This window comes from Pelodiscus sinensis, chromosome Z, assembly GCF_052426305.1.
Source record: "Pelodiscus sinensis isolate ZL-2025 chromosome Z, ASM5242630v1, whole genome shotgun sequence".
Classification (NCBI taxonomy): Eukaryota; Metazoa; Chordata; order Testudines; family Trionychidae; genus Pelodiscus; species Pelodiscus sinensis.
In genome coordinates this window covers 14580863-14601301 of record NC_143085.1, presented here as the reverse complement: position 1 = coordinate 14601301, position 20439 = coordinate 14580863, and the positions used below count along the sequence as shown (strand labels likewise).

The window sequence follows — 20439 nt, the reverse complement described above, 5'->3', positions numbered from 1 at the left end:
GTCCAGCATTAGCTCTAATAAAATTATTTATAGCTGCAGCTCATATTCCCCACCAAAGTAAACAAGGTACAAGTAGATGTCTATACTAAAGAAACCTCTGCTATGTGAGCTAGACTAAGTTAACTACCAGCATAAGAAAGGGCAATCCTACCAGATATACTGGGGAAATAACTGGCAGTAGTAAATGGAGATAAATCCCAAATTAGAAATGAGGAACAGAGGGTGAGGAAGGTGAGTTGCTCAAGCCCACACATGAGCAGTGCAGAGATAAAATCAAAATTCTTCGTTTCCAGCCCTATGGTCTGTCCACTAGATCAATTCTTCAGCCGAGTTAGTCTGTAACAGGAAAAACTTAAACAACAACAAATAGTCTAGAAACACCTTAAAATCTAACAAAACATGTAGATGGTATCATGAGCTTTCATGGGTGCAACCTACTTGTTCAGACAACAGGAATATTAGAAGTCCAGATCCAAGAATAAATAAGGGAAGGGGGGCAGAGAAAATAAAGAAAAAAGGAGGGGGAAAGAAAAAAGACCGAGAGAGTGAGTAGATGGTTCAAATAGTTACAAGAGGCTGATAATTAGCACCTCCATTGGTACAATGTTTTGTTAGTCTTTAAGGTGCTACTAGACTATTTGTTGTTTTTTAAGTTTCTATTGCTATTCACTTTCATCTACACAGTAAAATACTAATTTTACAACAGGGCCATTAAAGCATCTGTGCTTTCATGGTCTGCAGTGGAGTCATATCTACTAAAAGCTGTCCTATGACAGCTCTGCCTCCAGTTGACATGTGCCAGGGTGAGGCCCACCCAGTGTGGTGGTGAAAGGATCGACCATGGATACAAACAAGAAAAAAATTACATTGTGCATCTGAGACAGTCTGGACCATGCTAGCTAGCATTGTGATTACTCTGTCCTGATCATTCTTATAAGTATAGAAAAGATGTTTGTATATACATTTTTTTAAACACACAATTGTTATCTTGGGGTCAATTACATCTTTTTGCATGTGGGGTCACGGTTAAGAGTTTGAATTTTAACCACATTAAGAATTTCAAAGATAGAAAGTTCCCAAATATCACTCAGCATGTGTGCTGCTGTGTCTCTTAACACTGATGGATCACCAAGCATTCTTTGTATCCCAAAGACTCCATTTCAGAGCTTTATGACACTGTGAAGAATGTTATTCTGTTTTCAACTAGGCTCTTCAGCTATATGTTTGACCTAGGAGGAATCTTAAAGCTATTTTATAAAATCTTTAGCCACCATCTTTACTAAGATGAATCCTAAACCATCTAAGTATGGATTGTTCCCTAATTAAATGAAAGTATGAATTGGAAAATGGACTGTAAGATGGACCGAAAACTGAATATATTGTCAGGACCAATGGGAAGTGATCAATAGCTCAATGTCTAGTTGGCAGTCAGTTTCAAGTGGAGTGCCCCAAGGATTGGTTCTAGGGCTAGTTTTGTTCAACATGTTTATTAATGACCTGGTTGAGGGAATGGATAACAGATGACACTAAGCTAGGGAGAGAGGTAGACATGTTGGAGGGTAGGGATAGGGTCCAGAGTGACCTAGACAAATTGGAGGTTTAGGCCAAAAGAAATATGATGAGGTTCAACAAGGACAAGTGCAAAGTCCTGCACGTGGGATGGAAGAATCCCAAGCACTGTTATAGGCTGGGGACAGAGTGGCTAAGCAGCAGTTTGGTAAAAAAGGACCTGGGGTTAATTGTGGATGAGAAGCTGAGTATGAGTCAACAGTATGCCCTCGTAGCCAAGAAGGCTAATGGCATATTAGTGTGCATTAGGAGCATTGCTAGCAGATCTAGATAAGTTATTATTTCCCTTTATTCAGCACTGGTGAGGCCACATCTGGAGTACTGTGTCCAATTCTGGCCCTCCCCCACTATAGAAAGTATGTGGACGCAATATAGTTCTGGGCCCTCCACTACAGAAAGGATGTGGAGAGGGTCCAGTAGAGTGCAGCCAAAATGATTAGGGAGCTGGAGAACCATGCAGAACCATCCAACACTCCAGTCATCTGAAGAAGTGGTCTTGCCCACAAAAACTCATGATACCATCTACATATGTTATTAGTCTTTAAAGTTCTACCAGACTATTTGTTGTTTAAGTTTTTTCTATTACAGACTGACTTGGCTACCTTTCTGAAGCTTATAAGCAAATAAGTATTTTACACATGGTCTTCATTGTCTTTTCGTTCTGAAGATGCTAAGACTTCCCAGATATCTCGTTAAATGTTCTCACCTCTTTAATTCAAGGTGAATTATCAAAGACCAGGTTCACAAATCCTTAGTAGGTTTTGTCCTCTCTCATGACAGTAGTGAAGCTCTTGCTATGACTGTATGCAAATGGGAAAGGTCATTCTATTCTGGAAAGATCTAAAAGTCCTACTTTTTTCAGGCAAGGTGGCAGCTATAAAAATTCCCTAATAAATACATTAGGAGAGCTCTCACTATGAAGGCATGCATGTAATACTAGTCATCACGATTGCTAGATGATACTGGCAACTTATTTGGGGGGGGGGGGGTTGAATACCCTTCCCCAAAAGGGAAGTAGAACTTTACTGTGACCAAGAACTAATTTTGCACATTTTAGCATGTGAAGCTATAAGAAGTGTTTGTAAAGCTACAAGGTCTGCATATAAATTGACTTGTCATACCAGTACCTCACATGATAGGGGGAAAAGCAAGGGGAGAAGATGGGTCTTAAAAATAGAGGAAAATGAGGGGAAGATGGTTAGGAAGTGAGCAGCCTTAGGCACTTATATATGATAAAAGTTGTCCATTACACATAAGGTAATCAAAGACTTAAAAAGAGGAATATCTGAAGTAGAAGGCCTTTTCAGAATCTGATCCAGAAACTACTTCCTAAGACGCTAAAGTTTCCAGGAATGGAGAATCTCCCAGAGGGTAGGAGTACTGAGTACAAGGAATGCTTCAAGAATTCAAGAAGAGTGAAGTTCCAAGATATTCCTACAAAACACCATCTATTTATTCCTCTGTCAGAACAGAGATTATTTTTGGATCTAATGGCATGTCTACACTAAGACATTTCAAAATAACTAATTTCAAAAGTGTGCCTATACTGCAGGAAAGTCTCAAAATTAGTCGGAGGCAGGCTCCCTTAGTGTGGAAGTGCTACCTTAACTTAGAGCTCCAGTAAGTAATGGGGAATAATTACTTTGAATGACTCTGGGGAGTAGTTATTTCAAAATAGCAGCAATAGTGTGGACACTCCATTGCTATTTCAAAATTATTTCGAAATAAGCATTATTCCTCGTGGAAAGAAGGAGTTATTTCAAAATAATGGGCTTGGTTGTATGGATGTGCTTACTTATTATTTTGAAATAAGGGGAGTTTCAAAACTCTAATGTAGACCAGGGCTAAGTGTCCTACCTGAACCTATGGGTCAACTGTATGCCAATATTGACCATAGGCTCTGGATTGCTTGGAACTCAGGAGGCTTTTTGCACCAAAGTTTCCTGTTGAGGAGTTTGTCTATAATCCTTTTCATAAAATGAAGACATTCTGCATGTATGTATCAGAATAATGAATACTTTGTCAAATATTAAAAAAGGAGAGAACAGTGAGAAGATTTGAGATTTAATGGAAAAATCCAACTACTTTCTTCCATACAGTGGGATCCTGATCTGAAATCACTGTTCCTATGATACTGCACAGCAATTAATAAAGCTTCTTTGGAGGATAACAACTTGTTCTCTCACTTACTGCCTGTCTGATGAGTAAAACTTGTGCAAGCTGAACAATCCTGAAGGAAATCCCTAATAGGTATTTAAACCATCCGAAGTGCTGATCGTGGACATGAGATTTACAGAAAAGTTACAGGGAACATTTTTCAAACAACACGACCCTGTTCCTGCAATAACACAATTTCTCCTAGGGCCAGCCGCTGGCTGGCAGCTGCTCGAGGCTTCCCCTGCCTTCCTGCAAAGTGGCAGAGGTTTGCCACTTGCCGTGCCATTCCCCGGTGACCCCTCTGGCCGGACGCAAGGCATTTGGCCAGAAGGGGTCACCAGAGAACAGTGCGGCGAGCTGCAAACCTCTGCTGCTTTGCAGGGAAGCCTCGTGCAGCTGCGTGGGGCTTTCTCTGCCTCCTTACAAAGTGGCGGAGGTTTGCCGCTCGCTGCACAGTTCCCTGACCAGATTCCTTGCGTTCGGCCAAAGGGGGTCAGTGGGGAACTGCACGGCGAGTGGCAAACCTCCGCCACTTTGTAAGGAGGCAGAGGAAGCCTCGCGCAGCGTCTGGTGACCGGCCAGTTGGGGGAAACCCAGCCGCCGGCTGCAAGCCCCCTCCCCTGTCCTTCCCTTCCCCAGAGCCAAACACACCTCCCCTCCCTGCTATAACCCTTTATCCCCCAAACTTATGTCCCGGTCCCAGCTGCTAACAAGTGCAGGCTGGAGCTGTGAGCGCACGTGCGCTTGAAACGCAACCCCCACCTTTTCCATGGGAAAATTGACCCCGCATAACATGTTTTCACTTAGCACGATCATTTTCTAAAATGTATCTACGTGTTAAATGAGGAATTACTGTAATTCTTCCATGCTCCTACTCCATTCAAAAAAATGTATGGCTCCTTTGAAAACAGGCATTCAAAATACTCTGACAAATTTTATCATATACATGACCAGGGCTTGACAAACCACTGTTTCTACTCGCCACGGGCAAGTAGATTTCAGCCAGTGGCTCCGTGCGCCCTCTTCACCGGCGCTGCGCGCATGCGCAGTATCAATCTGGCGCATGCGTGGTGAAGGGCTGGCAAGTAGCTCTCGCTGCAGTTTGTCAAGGTCTGTATGACATTGTTTTTTACTGTGCTGTCTACACCGTTCAGTTTTCATGATGTTCAGCTGGCCCAGCTCGGAAACTCTTCCCAACTAGTCCCCCAGATAATCCATGCAAGGAAAGTAGGGCAATTGTGACTGGTTTATGCAGTTCAGCTCCACCAACTTTGCCTGCCTTCTATTCTCTGGACTGCCTATTTCACCGGCCTACATGTCTAACTCTTCCCACTGCCTGGCTCCAAGGGGGACTTTGTCTTTCTCTCCTTCATCTGATGCTTGGCTCCATAGAACAGCACAGGGAGCAGCCACAGTCATTCAGCTAACTACTGCTGATGCAATTGTCTTGTTTCAGGCTCTCTGCTGAGTCAGGCACTGAATATTAACACTCGTGTTTTCTAAGGCTACATCTACACCACGCAGTTATTTTGGAAGAAACTAGTCCAGAAGAGATTTTCTGAAATAGCTTATTTCAAAATAGCACATCTACACACAGAATGCATTTCGAAATAGCACTTAGCTATTTTGAAATAGTGCATCCATACTGATTGGATGCTGAATCGCATTTAAGGCCACCTGGAACCAGTTCAGACAGAGCATCAGGTCAGTAGTTACTTCGTGTGGTTGCTGCTTGAGGCTATCTGAGGCTCCTGCTTAAAGGGAGCCCTGGATAGCTGTTTCTCAGGTTTCCTTGCTTGCTTGCCTACCTCTCTGAGGCTACATCTATACTGCACTTCTCTTGCGCAAAAGCCTATGCAAATGAAGTGTGGATTAGCATATTGCCACACTTCATTTGCATAATTAATTAAGGGCTGTTTTTGCACAAGATGCTTTTGCAAAAAAAAAAAAAGGAGCTGTGTAGACAGCTCCTTTTCCCACAAAACCCCCCTCTTGCACACAAGCAGTTCTTCCTGAAAAAAAAAATGAGGAAGGTTTTTGTGCAAAAAGGAGCCATCTACACAGCTACTTTTTGAACAAAAGCCTCTTGTGCAAAAATAGCCCCTAATTAATTATGCAAATGAAGTGTGGCAATATGCTAATCCACACTTCATTTGCATAAGATTTTACACAAGAGAGGTGCAGTGTAGTCATAGCCTGAGGGACAGCAAAGCATTTTCTCTTTTTGATCTGGTTGCACTGCGTCAGGACACCACAACACTCTCTGCTATGGAGCAGGAGTGCCTCTGGGTAGTCTTCAGCTTTTGCTGCAAGTCATGCAGCAGTTTCTGCATGTAGCCACCCAGGTTCTGCATGAACCTAACCCTCAGCCCTTGTGGCAGAGCCTCAAGTAGGTGGGGGCATGGCGCCAGCAGCTGGAGGCTGCCTGCTATGGTCTGGGTGCCATCCCCTGCCACATCTAGCTCTGGACACCAGTGTAGACTGGTGAGACCACATTGTTCTAGAGTGCTGGGGAGACCAACAATGGCTCCAGAACTTTGAATGACAGGACACCTTCCTGGAGCTCTGAAAATGGCTCGCCCCTGCCCTGAGGCAACAGGACATGCATGAGGCCTGCCCTCGCCCTCTGGAAGCCCTCCATACCAGATAGCTACTGATCCATGGGGAACCAGTTTGGCATGGGGAGATAAACCATCGGGGCCCTGATCATGCAAGTAGTGCATTCTTGGGCTATCGCCCCAGGAGGTGGGTGGAAGGATATAATGGGCTTTTCTAGGGAAGAGTGGAGTGGGGTAGTGCAAGCACCCACCCTGGGAGGGTTTGTTCAGTCCTATCTTCACAAATCCCTACCACATATTGGGATAATTGAAAGGGGTTGCTTCTGGTGAGGGGCAGGAGGGGGGACTCACAGGCACCTTGGCACCCCTGTGATTCTCGGTTTGTCTCCTTCTGCAGGTGGTCAGGGCAATCAACAGCATCCTGCTGCGCAGTCATCCACTTTGCAGATGTGGACGCCCTCACTGCCGGATTTGGTGCTTGGGCTTCCCCGATTGAACCATCAACAGGGTACACGTCCCTATCCAGGCCTCCAGACCACCAGGCATCAATGTACATTAACCACAAGGGATATTTTTTGGTGGTCCTGCAAGGCTGCAACTGACCACTGGGGCCAGTTCACAGACATGTCAGGTGGTTAGGAAAAGCACCTTCCACGTGTTTCGGAACTCGAGTATGTTCTAGAAGCTGCATGCCAGAATTTCTTCCCCAGCCACAACATGAGGGTCAAGAAGGTGGGGGATGTGGCCTAGAACCTGCAGCTGTGGCTTATGAAGCCACACACTAGCCAGCTGAGCATGGCCTGCATGGTTGTTGAGGGTGCCTTCAGCTGCTTAAAGGCATGGTTTAAAACAGTGGTTTATCAACCAGTGGTAGAGGTAGCTTGGTGGGGTTCTCAAGAGAAGTCAGGTGGTACATCAACAACTGAAATTGAGAAAACAATTTTTGTTTTAAGTTTTACAGCACTTTATTTTTGTGCTTTACACACCCAAAAATGTCATTGCCCATTCACAATTAAGTTGATTAAACAAATACATTGCAATGATAGAAAAAAGTGTCTGAAAACTGTAGGTACTTGTGTATATTTTTAAAAAAGGGGACATTATAAAGTTGAGAAACACTGGTTTAGATGCCTCCTCACCTGTCTGGGCCTCAGGGAGCACAGCATCCCATCTGCAGGAGGAGTGTGCTGTGTTCTGCATGTGAGTGACTGGAAGGGGAGGCCTTCCTGCCAGTGTGTGAAGGGGGTTGGGGGAGACAGGCCCTACCTATGTGGTCAACCTCTATTAGCAGCCACGCTCAGTTGCCATGTGGCAGGCCCTGAGGGAGAGCTTCTCCCTAGGGAAACCAGTGAAACTATCTCCTAGGTTGCCCCACTGGGGGCTTCTGCTTCTCCCCTCATTGCTGTCCCTCTACTTATCCTTCCTTTCCTCCCCACTGCTGATAAAAAAAGACTTTCGGAAGAACTTAATGCTCTGTATTTTTACTGTGAGGTCAAAAACCAGAAAGACAGTGAGGAAAGAACCTGGGAGAGAGGAGGAGAGGGGAAAAAGGGGGTATTGAGAACCTTGCAGGAAGGAGCTAGAAGGGGGAAGAGAAGTTCATGGTTTGGGGCTGGGAGTAGTACTAGGCTCTGCAGCTTGCACTGTCATGAGTGCAGGGGGCCTCTGTCTCTGGGGGTGGTGGTGAAGAGGATGTTGAGGGAGAAGCAGATGGGGAGAAGCTGGAGCAGGAGCACAGGGAGACATTATGCTCTGCACAAGGAAACAGACATCAGCACAGGGAGCGGACCTGCACAATCAGCTCCTGCCAGCTCTCCCAACACAGGTGCAGGTCCTAAGCCATGGATAGTGCAGGGCAGGGCTCGGAGTGGTGCCAGGTTCTGCATCTGGTACTCATCCATGGGAAGGTAGTGCCTGCAAGTGCCTTAGGTCCAGGAGGCTGTTCCAGGTGGTGACTGCCTCCCCCCTTGCGGCTGATCCGGCTGTGGAGAAGAGAGACATAGTCAGTCATTCCAAGGGATAGGGCCTGAAGCCTAGCCCCTATCTGCAAGCTAAGAGCAACAGTTCTCAGCTGTCACAGACTCTGTGTTTGGAGCAAGGCCATGTGTGCTATGGCCAGTGGGCCCACGTGTCCAGGAGTGCATGCTGCCCCATAGACTGTGGGCATGCCCATGTGCAGGACTGCTGAGCATGTGTATGAATGTCCCCTGTCTCGGAGGTGCTTGTGGAAGGAGGGTGTCCCACCCGGGGATAGGAGCATTGCAGGCCTCTCCAGCCACTCTGTGGCCAATAGTGACAATAGGGTCCTTTGTGGCAACCTCTTGGGGCCATATGCCCAGGAACAGCATAGCACATGCTCCTACATGCACAAGCTGCTGCACAATCCTCATCCAGAAAGGGCCTAGTGTGGAGCATCCAGCTCTCCTCATACCCCAGCCAGCCCCTCCACCCTCTGTATGCAGGGAAAGTGATGTACCTTCCCCAGCCTCGGTCATGTCCACAAGGTGGCTTTGGGTCTCCTGGGTCAGCTGTGTGCTGACGCTGGACTCCTCCAGATCCTACTCCTGCTTGTCTCCACACACACACACGCCCGCACACCATGAGGACAATGACAGGCATCTCAAGGCCAGAGTCTATAACCAGGGGATGGGGGAGGGAATGCCCAGCCCCCAGGATGTGGTCAAGCTCCTTAAAATAAGGGCAGCTTTGGGGTTCTGCCACAGGTTGGGCAGTGTCCTCCACGGCCCGGCATAAGCCTGGCAGTGTGCTTTCACCTTCATCCATACCTGTTATTGGCTATGGCCATGGCCTCTAGTAACCAGACTGTTGGCCATGTGGCCAGACACGCCCACGTTCCTATAGCTGATGCAGAGATCCTCCAAGTTGTTCTCATCCCCCCAAACCTCAATAAGATCCAGGATCTCCACTTGGGGCCAGGAAGGCACATGTCTTTTGCAGCCCCTGGAAGGTGCCTGGGAGCTGTCAAACTGCTCCCTCGGAACAGTGGAGGGCTGCATGGCAGCATCAGACTGGCTCATTTCTAGGCACAATTGGGTCAGGTGCAGCTGCAGGGTGGCTCAGAGCTGTCAGGCTTGCTGCAAGACACAAACCCTGTTTACAGAGGCTGCAGCTTTAAGGACTCGAGGGAAAGTGAGGGGGGGAGGGAAGGGGGGAGAAAGAGAGGAGACAGTTTTGCTGAATGTGGACAGAGCAGCCAGCAGGAAACCCTGGGAAGGCAGGAGGCTCCCTATATCAAAGTAGCAGCTATTCCCTGTCTATGCAGACCCTCTTCCAAAATAGATGTTTTTGGAATAGACTATTCCTTACAGAATGAGGCTTACAGAAACCAGAATAAGCCATCTGCTATTTCAAAATTGCAAGGATCTACACAGCAAAACCGCTTAGTTTTCAGAATAACGGCCATTATTCCAAAATAACTTAACTTAGGGTGTGCCTGCACAGCAATCTGCACAAACTGGAAAACAAGCAACTGTTATGGTGAAAGTTAGGATTCAGGAGCTATTTCCATGCTGATGCTTTGCTATGAAGTCACAAGATACACTATGCCATACTACAATGTGAGTAAGGACCTGGTCTACACTTCTGAGTTAGATCGACATAAGGCAACTAAGTTCACACTGCCCTCACCAATATATTTCAAACCATAGCCTTGGCTATTGTATGGACTCCAATCTACTATGAGCAGGACTAAGACAAAACATGCCTGGCTCTCATCCTACGTGGGAGCCAAATAGGAGGACACAAATAACTTGGACCTGTTTTTCTTGTAACTAAAGGTAGTTTGATCATTCAACAGCTAGCATTCTGGGCTGCTAGTGTATTCAATGAATTTCTCAGTGTTAGTGTTGCCAGATACCTTCACAAAAAATTCCAAACAGGTAGGGAAAAATTGGTTGTGCAAAAGAGGTTAACAAAATTGCTTAAAGAGGTCGCTGCACCTTTAAGTTACTATGCTCCTCGCTCCCCCCACCCTTGCAGACAATGCCGGCCTTCCGTCCAAAGGAGGACAGAAAATACCAGGTATTTTACATATCCGGTATTCTATTTATTAGACAGAAAGCCAAAATATTAACTACCCAGGTGAAAACTGGACACCTGGCAACCCTACTCAATTTTCTTATGCAAGTGTAAATCAAGAACTCCAGAATCTTCATACATGGAATTTATTTGCAATTACCATGTATCCAATATTTACCTCAAAGCCCCACATGCTTTTTAATTCTTATAGTGTACTAGTGTGTGCATGAGGGAGAGCACCATACATCAGCTATCAATATAATTTGAAAGAACATTTGATTAGTGTATTCATTTGATTATAGTAATCCATTAAAGGGTTTGATTATAGTAAACAATTAAAAGGTTTAACAGTAATTTTAGAATAAAATTGTAATAAGCTAACATGTATCGAAGGTTTGTAAAAGGCAGCAATTAGCATTAAGAGTGAAATTCCAGTCATTCTAGATATGCACAATACTATGCTCTATTAGTAATACAGGGAAGCAATTTAATGATTCTTTGCATTTGATTTTACAAGTGTCAGATGCCAAACAAAAATTCAGTTAAACTATTTGAAAAAATTAAGTTTACAACATCAAAAGAAAAGAATATAAACCTTTGCTACTTACAACTGTTTATACAGATTAACCAAATCACAAATCTGTCACAATATAAATGTTTAATCGTTACAATATAATGAACATACAGAAAATTATTTTTATAAAATTTTCCTTTGTTTTGCCTTTTAAACTTACCAATGTTACCAAGTTAGCTATGCAGGATTTTTGGGGTACATGACTAAGAAGGCACTAACAGTTAAAAGCAAATATAAAGCATTGAGTATTTTTTGCAAAGAGTGTTCTACACTGATACAACACAAGAAAAGGCAACAAAGTAAATCTCTTGGAACCTTTAAAAGTTTGCTCTGGATATACAAAGGTATTCCAAGTTTTAAATCTCTTCCAATGCACCACAGTTTTGATTGCAGCACATGCTACAAGAATCATTGTAAGCTTCATTTTACTAATGTACACGCAATTGTATTTCAATCAAGACACTAAAATAAGCTATTTGAAAGGCCAATGTGTTCAAAACTTATGCAAAAGGATTGTTCAGTGCCTTTAAGCTTCTGCATTTACAAAAATATTCCCCCCAAAATTTGGGATTGCTTTAAAACATTGCTGTATAAATATAAAAGCACTATGCAAGGGACCCAAATCATGTGTGTGCAGGGACACACTTATATCATTTCACTGGCTACCAAATAATCAAAAAGTTTAACAATCAGGGGGCAACATAAGTTACACTAGCATAAGCAAATATATTAATAAGTTTATATTTATGGAATAGCTGGTCAGATTATTTGTACATGGTATAAATGTAGTGTAGCACATTGCGGTGGATAGCAACAGGTTTTCCCCCCTTAGTCACTAAGGATAGCAATCATGCTTCCACCACAGTAGAGAGAATAAGTTCAACTAACATTGTCCAATGACACTTTGGCATGAAACCACTAACTGCATTCATCAATCTCATTCAGCAATAATGGCTAACAAAGAAAGTGCCAAAGAACCAGATGTTAGTAAATCAAAGCCACTGTTTCTCTTAGCAATGCCACTTGACAGTAAATTCATAAATCCAAGCAAATTCTGTATTAAAAAAACATTCAAAAGATGAATGGGAAAAAGATGTATGAAATAAACTGCCAAAGCTCTTCCTTAATAAATTAAAGTTGAGGTGTTTTTGAAAGCAGATGTTTCAATAACAGTCTATATTTTTCCAAATCAGCTCCTGCCATGACCATGATCATGCAAGTGTCCAACAATTTAGATATAGTTAAGTATTTAGCAGTTTAATGACAAAAGTATTTTGGTAAAGATAATGCATAGAAACATCAAGAGAGTTACACTACTGTCAACAGTCAAGTGCAGTATTGTAGAAAAGTAGTCAGCATAAGCTCCATACCAGCAATTCAAAGATCAACTCTGCAATGTTCTGATAATGCTCCTAATATGTATTTTAGGCAACAAAAATATTCATGGTGCATAGGTTTCTCACAGGAAATGCCCTTTGAAAATTAATCCTTGTTTATTCAAAATTTGTTTTATTAGACCACCACCTCCAACAAATGTAAATTCAGAATTTTTTATCTGTAAGCAGCCTTATAAACTGAAAATCTAAGTTACTGGCTTTCTAAATTATCTTGACCAGCAGATAAAGTAGTGCTATGAGGAAGCCTGGGATAATATATAAGGATGCTTGCTGGTATGTCAGTAATAAATGGAACCTTATTTCAATTCAAACACATTATCCAAAATGAAGCCAAAAACTAATTCTTAATATTAATGTCAAGATAAAATTTAAATTTATTTCCAAGAATTACAAGTGCATTTTGTTCATAGTAGCAGGCAGTCTTTATACAATCCATTCTTCTCTGCTGCCAAAATAAAGTGAGAAAAAAAGACAGCAGAAAAACAAAAAGCTAAAAATAGAATTAGTTTTTCCAAGTTTTGTTGAATAGCATTTCAGTTGAACACAACCCAGAGGTAACAAGAGATTCTCCTCCTCCCTCCCAAATAGGCATGTGGCACTTAGACAATCATCTTTGCACAGAAAGCTTTAACAGTCATGCGAGGGCACAGTCATTTTAAACAAGGCAAGTTTCTCACCACAGAGAGCAGTGGGGAAAGATAAGGAGGCACTGCACTGGAACGAAACATCTAGGAAACTCCACATTATACAATTTCCAGTAACAAATACTTCAAAATACCATTAAAAGGTATACAGTTTAATGATTTAGTGCTAGCTCTGTTTGACTGTCCTAACTCAGCATTACCAGAAAAATGTGATAGTACTTGACAAGAGAACAGTACCTCACATCACAAGATCACAGAGGCTTGATTACAAATTATAATGTAGGCTGCAAGAAATTAACTTGAGATGCTGACATGCAGTAGTAGCAAAAGTAAATTCAAACTCTCTCATTTAAAGATGCAGTGTTTCTCTCAGCAAGAGTGCTGAATGTTATTTCAAATATTATATAAACTAATCACCTTCATTTGAAGTGTTTCATTGGTATATATAGTAAAAGTAGACTGAGTTTAATAACAGCACATTTTGGTTTCTCTGCTTACTAATGCATATGGATGCCTTCTAAGGAAAACATTCATAATAGGTAAATATGCCATTGTATTCTTTAATCTTTCACCACAGTGAATAAATAGGTTGAGCTGCCACTTTCGTTATTTTTGCATAAATTTCCTAAAAACAACAGAGCATGAACTTTGGAAGTACTGTACCCCCATAAAAGTACAAATAGCCATCATCTTTTTAGAAAAGGCAGGGAAAAGCTAGGCCTTTTTACCACAAAGAAAAGTTCTAGATGGATAGATGAATTCTGTAGACTAAGCTGTGTTCCTAGATATGCTGTGTAGAATTTTATGTACAGAAGAAGAAACTCAAACAAATGAATAAACAAAATTAATGCAAATGTGGCCTATGTCATAATCTGTAGCATAATGGCATATATATATGAATAAATTCCCCATTATGAGTAAACCGTTACCGTATAAAGGCAAAGTGCAAAAAAATTGGGATGTCACTGACTTAAAGTGCCCTGAATAGTAGCTTTCCCTAAAAATTGCCAGTGACTTCAGTAAAATAAGAAAAACACAGTTCATGGTGCAAACTTCTATGCATTAATGAGTTATCTGCTTGGTTAATGATACAGGAGTGAAAGGAACTACTGCATCTTTCAAACCAGAAAGCAAATAGTTAAAGTATGGTCAGCAGTGGGTGCACTTATATAGTACAGTACTGCAATAGGTCGACAATGAGCATTACGGATAGGAGCGCCAATAACAATTCTTCAGACTTAAAGAATTAATTGAAAGCATAAAAAGCCAAAACTACCAGTAACTGCCCTCCTGAATGGTTCAAAGGAGTTAGTGGATAAGCTGAGATAGGCCATAAGACATGACCAAAGATACAAGAACTGGGAAGAGGAACAGCAACGTTTGAGCCTGTCCAGTCCTTTAAGTCTGTCCTATAAAAACAAAAAACACGTTTTAATGAAAGATCTGAACAGAAATTGTAAATTAAACACAAGAAATAATTATCAGTGTTTCTATATCTCACATATATGAATTCAGACTGAAAAGCGGCAGATAGTCACAAAAGTCAAAGGCAGCAATACAAATATATAATATTTTCAAATACTCCTTTGCCCATATTCTTTCGAAGCTTTATGGTATTCAGACAGACAGTCTAAGAACATTTTCATAATTAATACTAACTCATTTATTACCCACAGGAAACATACTGCTGCCTGATTTATTGTGAGAGCTGCAACACTAAGAATTCACTAATTTGAAGACAAACCTAGGCTTAAATAAAGCCATTTTAACCATTAAGAATAATGCTAGCTATGTTAGAATAAGCCAAACCCAGAAGCTGGTAAAAGAACAAAGTTTCAAAATAAATTGTTCTGTGACTATACACAAATAGTTGCCCATCCAAGCTAGTGACTTATAGAAGTTAGCTTGGTTTGAGTAGGACATTCTACATTCCCAGAAGTCTTTACTAAATTAAAAAATACTAAGCTGGCGTTAAAAAAAGTGTACTGATCAGCCACATTGGGAACGGAAATCCTATTTTCAGTGCAAATAAAGCACTGATTGTGGCAGAGCAGCCAGTGATCCAGTCTTCCCTGCTACACTGACTGAATCCTGACCAGTAGGGAATCCCTCTGCAGCAGTAAGTATCTGTATCATTTCCACTTCCATGAAGCCATCTGAAGTTTAATTCAATAGCTTATTTAAAAGTATTTAAATTACTAGTATTACAGAAAAGTTGTAGTCAAAGATCCTCCAAAATTCAGATTTACTTTGAGAAAGTTGAGAACTGCAAATTTCAGAGGATGTAAAGAAAGGTTTAAAATATATAATGTAAACTATTTAGAAAGAGTGGATCATTATAAGTGAAATCCAAGGTTGGAAAGATGTAGATAAGCGGGCAAGACTTCATAAGCAAGTTACATATGAAGTAGATTGTTCGTGCAAATTTCAGTTTTGGTGCTTTATGGGGGTTTGTGTCTTATTAAAACCTGTCAATGTTGTTCACACTCTCTCTCCAATCAGCACAAAAGTACTGTTAAGTTAATCTTAATGGATATGTACTATCATCATAAAAATATAATTTAGATGCCTTTGAAAATACCTCCAAAATATTTGAATATATAATTCAAACTGTGGTGACTACCAATAAAAAGTTCTTGATATATTTAAGTCAGATTTTCTCCACTTAATATTACAAAAAGGGAAAGATTAAATGTTTTTTTTAAAAACTAAAAACAAAGTTTTGTAATATTTAAATGATAGTATCAATGTTAAGAGATCTTTTGAACAAGAATTGAAATTAGTGTTGCTGTAGCTTTTGTTCAGATAAGTACCATTTCAATTTCTCCTGTCACTAATGGAATCTGCAAGTAAAAAAAAAAGCATGTCAGAAATTGCTTGGATTCCCAGTAGGCCTTTTAAAATTGCAGAGAAAATTAAATCCATGTCTTTAAAACTGTATGGATGAGGTAAATTCAGTACTCTAAAAGCAAGGATTACATCTTAAAGGGTTGCTTTACAATAGTAATGAAGTGACAAGCAATGAGTTTTGAATTAATGATAGCAATAATAGAGTTCTATCATTCCTGTATCTTTTACATGGTTTATATTTGTGCCTTTATGTACCTATGTGTAATTTAAGGTCGATATCCTGGCTGGAATCTAGCAGTTTCCTCAAAAATTAGTTCTTTCAGTTTTTCCTTTGGCAAATCATCCAATTCCATGTCAAACTTGAAGGGTGCTTCAGCTACAGGCTTAAAAAAAACAGACAGCATTTAAAAACAAACAAAATTGTCAAGTTAATGTTAAGGCAGGAAACAGCCTGCAACTTGGTAGGACAGTCCCTTAATTTTTGTCAGAGTCTATCAAGATTTAAATAATTTCTTAGTGAACAGATTTTTAACCATACTGAAATATCTGAAGCGAAAGTTTATAGCTGAGCAGCTACTTGAGGACAAATTAGAGATGTTTAGTGAGAGGAGGAAGCCTGTTCACACATAGGTGGAGCCAAACTCTAAGTAAGGCCAAGCTGACATTCTGCATGGTGCTGTGAAAGAAGTTTTCCAATTGTGCAGAATCAGATTATCATGCTCTAATTTCTCCATGTCAGCCCATTTCTGCAGTTTTGCCAATTCTGCAAATTGTAGAGCAGGAGTAGGCAATATTTGTGCACCGGGGACCACTTCAAAAATTTGTGGCCTTGGGCTGCACCAGACGGCGTGGGGGCCAGGATACTTCCGGGTTCTCCACTCCAAGACCATGATTGGTCTGGCTATGAGGGATGCCTTTGCCTCCCTGCCCATGCCCTTGGCTGAGAGAAACCTTCCCACATTCCCCTCCTCCCAAGCCAATCAGGGCCTGGAGACGGAGGAGCATGCAAAGTTTCCTCCGTGGTGCGTAAGCACCACATGCTCCTGGCAGGATGGAAGGTGGCTTCACCCACTCCCCTTACCCCAGGTTCTGATTGGCCTGGGGGCAGGGAGCACGTAAAGCCTCTTCCAGGCTGTCAGGAGCGCTGGCACTTCCAAGCACTATGCGCTCCTGGCATGGCAGAGGAAACTTCGCGCATTCCCCCCGTCCCCACACCTTAACTGGCCTCGGGGTAGGGGAGCAGCAGGGCCTCCATGAGCCAGATTCACCCATTTAGCATGCTGGATCTGGCCCACTGAGGCCCTTTTGCCCAACTCTGTTGTAGAGCAAGGTGTTCTAAATCAGAATTCAGCTTGACAAATTTTTCCACTCAGAAATCGGACTCCTTGACATCCACTGTTTCCATTTCCAAATTTGATTGAGATGTTTGGAATAACTGTCAAATCTAGTTCAGATGATATGTGGACATATAAACTTAAAGCACATTGGCATTCAAGTCTTGTTTTGACAACTTTTGCAATCAGCAGCTCAAATTTGGGTAAGCTGCTGCAAAACAAGACTGTTAGTTGGATTCTCTATGAATCACAAAATATTCATAATCTTTCAAAATGTGCCAGTCTGCCCATCTTGATATTTGATAGAGTCAATTTTTACTCAAATCCAAGTGCAGCCTGCTGCAGAGTTGGGACTATTTCCTTGCTCTTGTAGCTAAGCGTCACATTCAAATGACTGGTAATGTTGATGAGATAATAAAACTTGAACAAGTCATAGTCTAATGAATGGTGGCAAACACCAAGCTTTCAATCTCATTAATGCAGGCAGCAAAACAAGATAAACTTTGCTACAAGAGAATCAGCAAACATTGTGCATTAGTAAATTGAGATATTCAGAATCTAATTCCTCGAGCAGTGACTGAAATGACAGTGATTAAGGGCTTCGGCAAGAATCCAATTGACAACGTGAATGACCAGCCCCATTGCATTTCCAAGTTCAGTTCCACAAGAATGAGCACAAACTGCCTCCTGATGCGCAATGCAATGAAAAGTTAAAAAGTAAGCAATTCAGCTGTTCTAATCAGAGTAAGGAAACCCCTATATTTACTGATTGTGCTAGGTGTACCATCCAGAGACAGACAAGATTATCCAGCTGTATTTGTCATTTACAAAGTTCAGTTTTAAGGATGACATGTTTACCAATAAAAAACCAAACAAGGGGTAATCTTAATCATTTCTTTGTTCATAGCATTTCCACAAATATTTCATTCCAGAATACACAACTGATTAATGACACAGATTGTCTTGTCCAAAGCAACTAAATAAGTAGCTGTACTCAAATTTTGCATTTGTTCCTGGCCATTTTGATGGACCATTTTCATATATGCCATGGACTGTTTTTGCTGATAATGGCATGTCTTAAATTTTCTGTAAGATTTTGTCGTTGTGAAACTTGTCAAATAGTTCATGACCAATTTTTAGCATGTCTCTACATATAATCCCCCTCAGTGGAAGGTTTCCCCTCAAATAATGCTGTATGAGCCTGCAAAACAGCAGAGTTTAAGATCTCACTTTTTTGGATCATGCCAGCAGGCTATTTTGTCCAATATTAATTTTTCACTGCAGCTGCTTGCAGGCTTTTTTGTGCCTCACCTTGAGGTATTCTATAGCAAGTGGTCATGAAATACAGTTTGAGAACAGTCATTGCAAATGAGATTGGAGATCCAAACATATCCACAAATGCATATAAGTCTGTCCACTGCTTTTGAAAATTGATACTTATCTTTCCCCTTTGCCTTTTTACTGGGGGAGGGGGGATACAGAGTTCACCATCAATGGAAAGATTTGACCAATCAAATAAGAAAATATGCACAATCCCCAATGAGTGAAGAGGATGGATGGTTAAAGTGAAATGGAAAACAAAAAAAACAAAAAACCAATCTGACATGAGTAATTCAAAATTAAGACACTCAGTTTCTCATTTTAAGTTTAAAGAGTTGTGTTTTGGCTCTACAAACATAGGCTGCAGACCCGTTACAGTATTTCCCAAGCTATCCATTGTTGCCTCTTACATTACAATGTTGAAATTACTGGTTACTGTTTCTACGCCTGCCTCTAAAGCAGGCTATATCCATCCCATCAGACCTTTTATTCTAGATCTTAAGCTCCCTCTGGAGAGCAGGGTCTGGGGCTTACCCTGCTTTGGCCCTCCAGCTGGGGAGAAGGCTCAAGGACATGCCCTGCTCTGCATGTGCCATGGCTCTGTGTGGCTCCTGGAAGCAGGGGTATGTCCCCCACTGATTCCTATATGTAGGGGCAGCCAGAGGGCTCCACACACTGCCCTGCCCCCACTGCCTACCCAGCAGCTCCCATTAACTGTTAAATCAAGCCATTAGGAGGTAGGTAGGTGGAAACTAAGGACAGGGCAGTGTACCCAGAGCTGCCTGGCCATGACTCTGTAGTAGGATCTGCCCCCCTTCAGCTCTCGTTTCTGGGAGCTGCTTAAGGTAAGCACTGCACAGAACCTGCATCTCCCCAGCTATGATTTACTTTCAGCCCTCCAAATCTCCTAATCCCTGCACGAAGCACCCTCCTAATCTCCAAACTTCTTTTCTCCAGCCAGAGCCCTCCCTCCCACACCTCATACCAGACCCATACCCCCCAATTTCATTACCACAGACCACCATACAATTTCCATACGGATGTGTGGCCTTCAGGCCAAAAAGTTTGCCCACCCTGCTCTAAAGTAAGCAGCAGGGCAAATTCCTCCACACAATGATCAGTAGAATTACTGCAATGCTTTGGTCTCCGTGTCTATGTTAAAGTTGATTCTGGCAAACCTTAACATGAGAAGGTAGTGATCACTTCTAATATCAGCACTGGGGATGCTCATAGCGTTAGCTCGGTTGATCCCAAAACAAAAGCTAGTTTGGCAATATGACTTAGTCAATTTGGCTGTGGTTAGTGTATCAGATGCATGCCACGTTGGTTGTCCAGGTGCTTTGTGTGCACCTATTGTGTTTGCAAGATCTAGATTATAGTTGGCAAACTCCAAAAGTCTCAGTCCTCTTTTGTTGGTTACCATATTAAAGAAAGGGCCACAATAATCTCGTCAATCTGCTGTGCTGCAGTACCCACGTTAGCATGTACAGGGAAACTGGATATCAGGATATCTGTGTACCTTGAGGTCTTGAAGCTGATTGTAAAAATCTATTCGCTCACCATGATAGTCTGTTGTAGATTCAAAGATTGTACCACTGTGATATTGAATGATATTGCCTTTAGATGGATGGAAATAAGCCTGAAGGATATTGGGTGGCATCCTAATATTGAATTCTTGATATCTTTATGCACAAGAAAGCCTATGCTGTTGACATGTTTGTGCTCTTCACTGAAAGAATACATAGCCTTCTTCCATTAATACCTCTCCAAAGTTCTGACCTCAGAAATTCCTAGGAGGTGCAGGTGTATTATTCTATTTCATACCTGAGTTCTTCAACCTGCCTATTTGTCTTAATGTCCTTACACTCCATGAGGCTATGGTGAGGTTAGCCTTTCCATGCATCCTCTTTGCTGGGGTTACACCAATAGTATACTTGTTGCATCCACCTTGGTGGGAAACGGGTAGCATGATCATTATTAACCTGGGCTTGACCAGCA

General features: G+C 41.9%; 1 protein-coding gene across 4 annotated transcripts in view; it reads right to left on the bottom strand.

The window, feature by feature from the left end:
* The window catches only part of MAPK1 (mitogen-activated protein kinase 1), an 81752-nt gene that overhangs the window by 19616 nt on the left and 41697 nt on the right, over positions 1-20439 (bottom strand). For 3 of the 4 annotated variants that reach the window (XM_075898283.2, XM_075898286.2, XM_089775270.1), the window contains exons 8-10: positions 16043-16170; positions 15751-15780; positions 8074-14346 (exon numbers count right to left, since the gene is read on the bottom strand). In XM_075898283.2, the coding sequence (XP_075754398.1) occupies positions 16054-16170 (117 nt within the window). In that variant the 3' untranslated portion in view covers positions 8074-14346; positions 15751-15780; positions 16043-16053. The remainder of the gene's footprint in view (positions 1-8073; positions 14347-15750; positions 15781-16042; positions 16171-20439) is intronic. The other variant, XM_075898285.2, reaches the window with a different exon arrangement.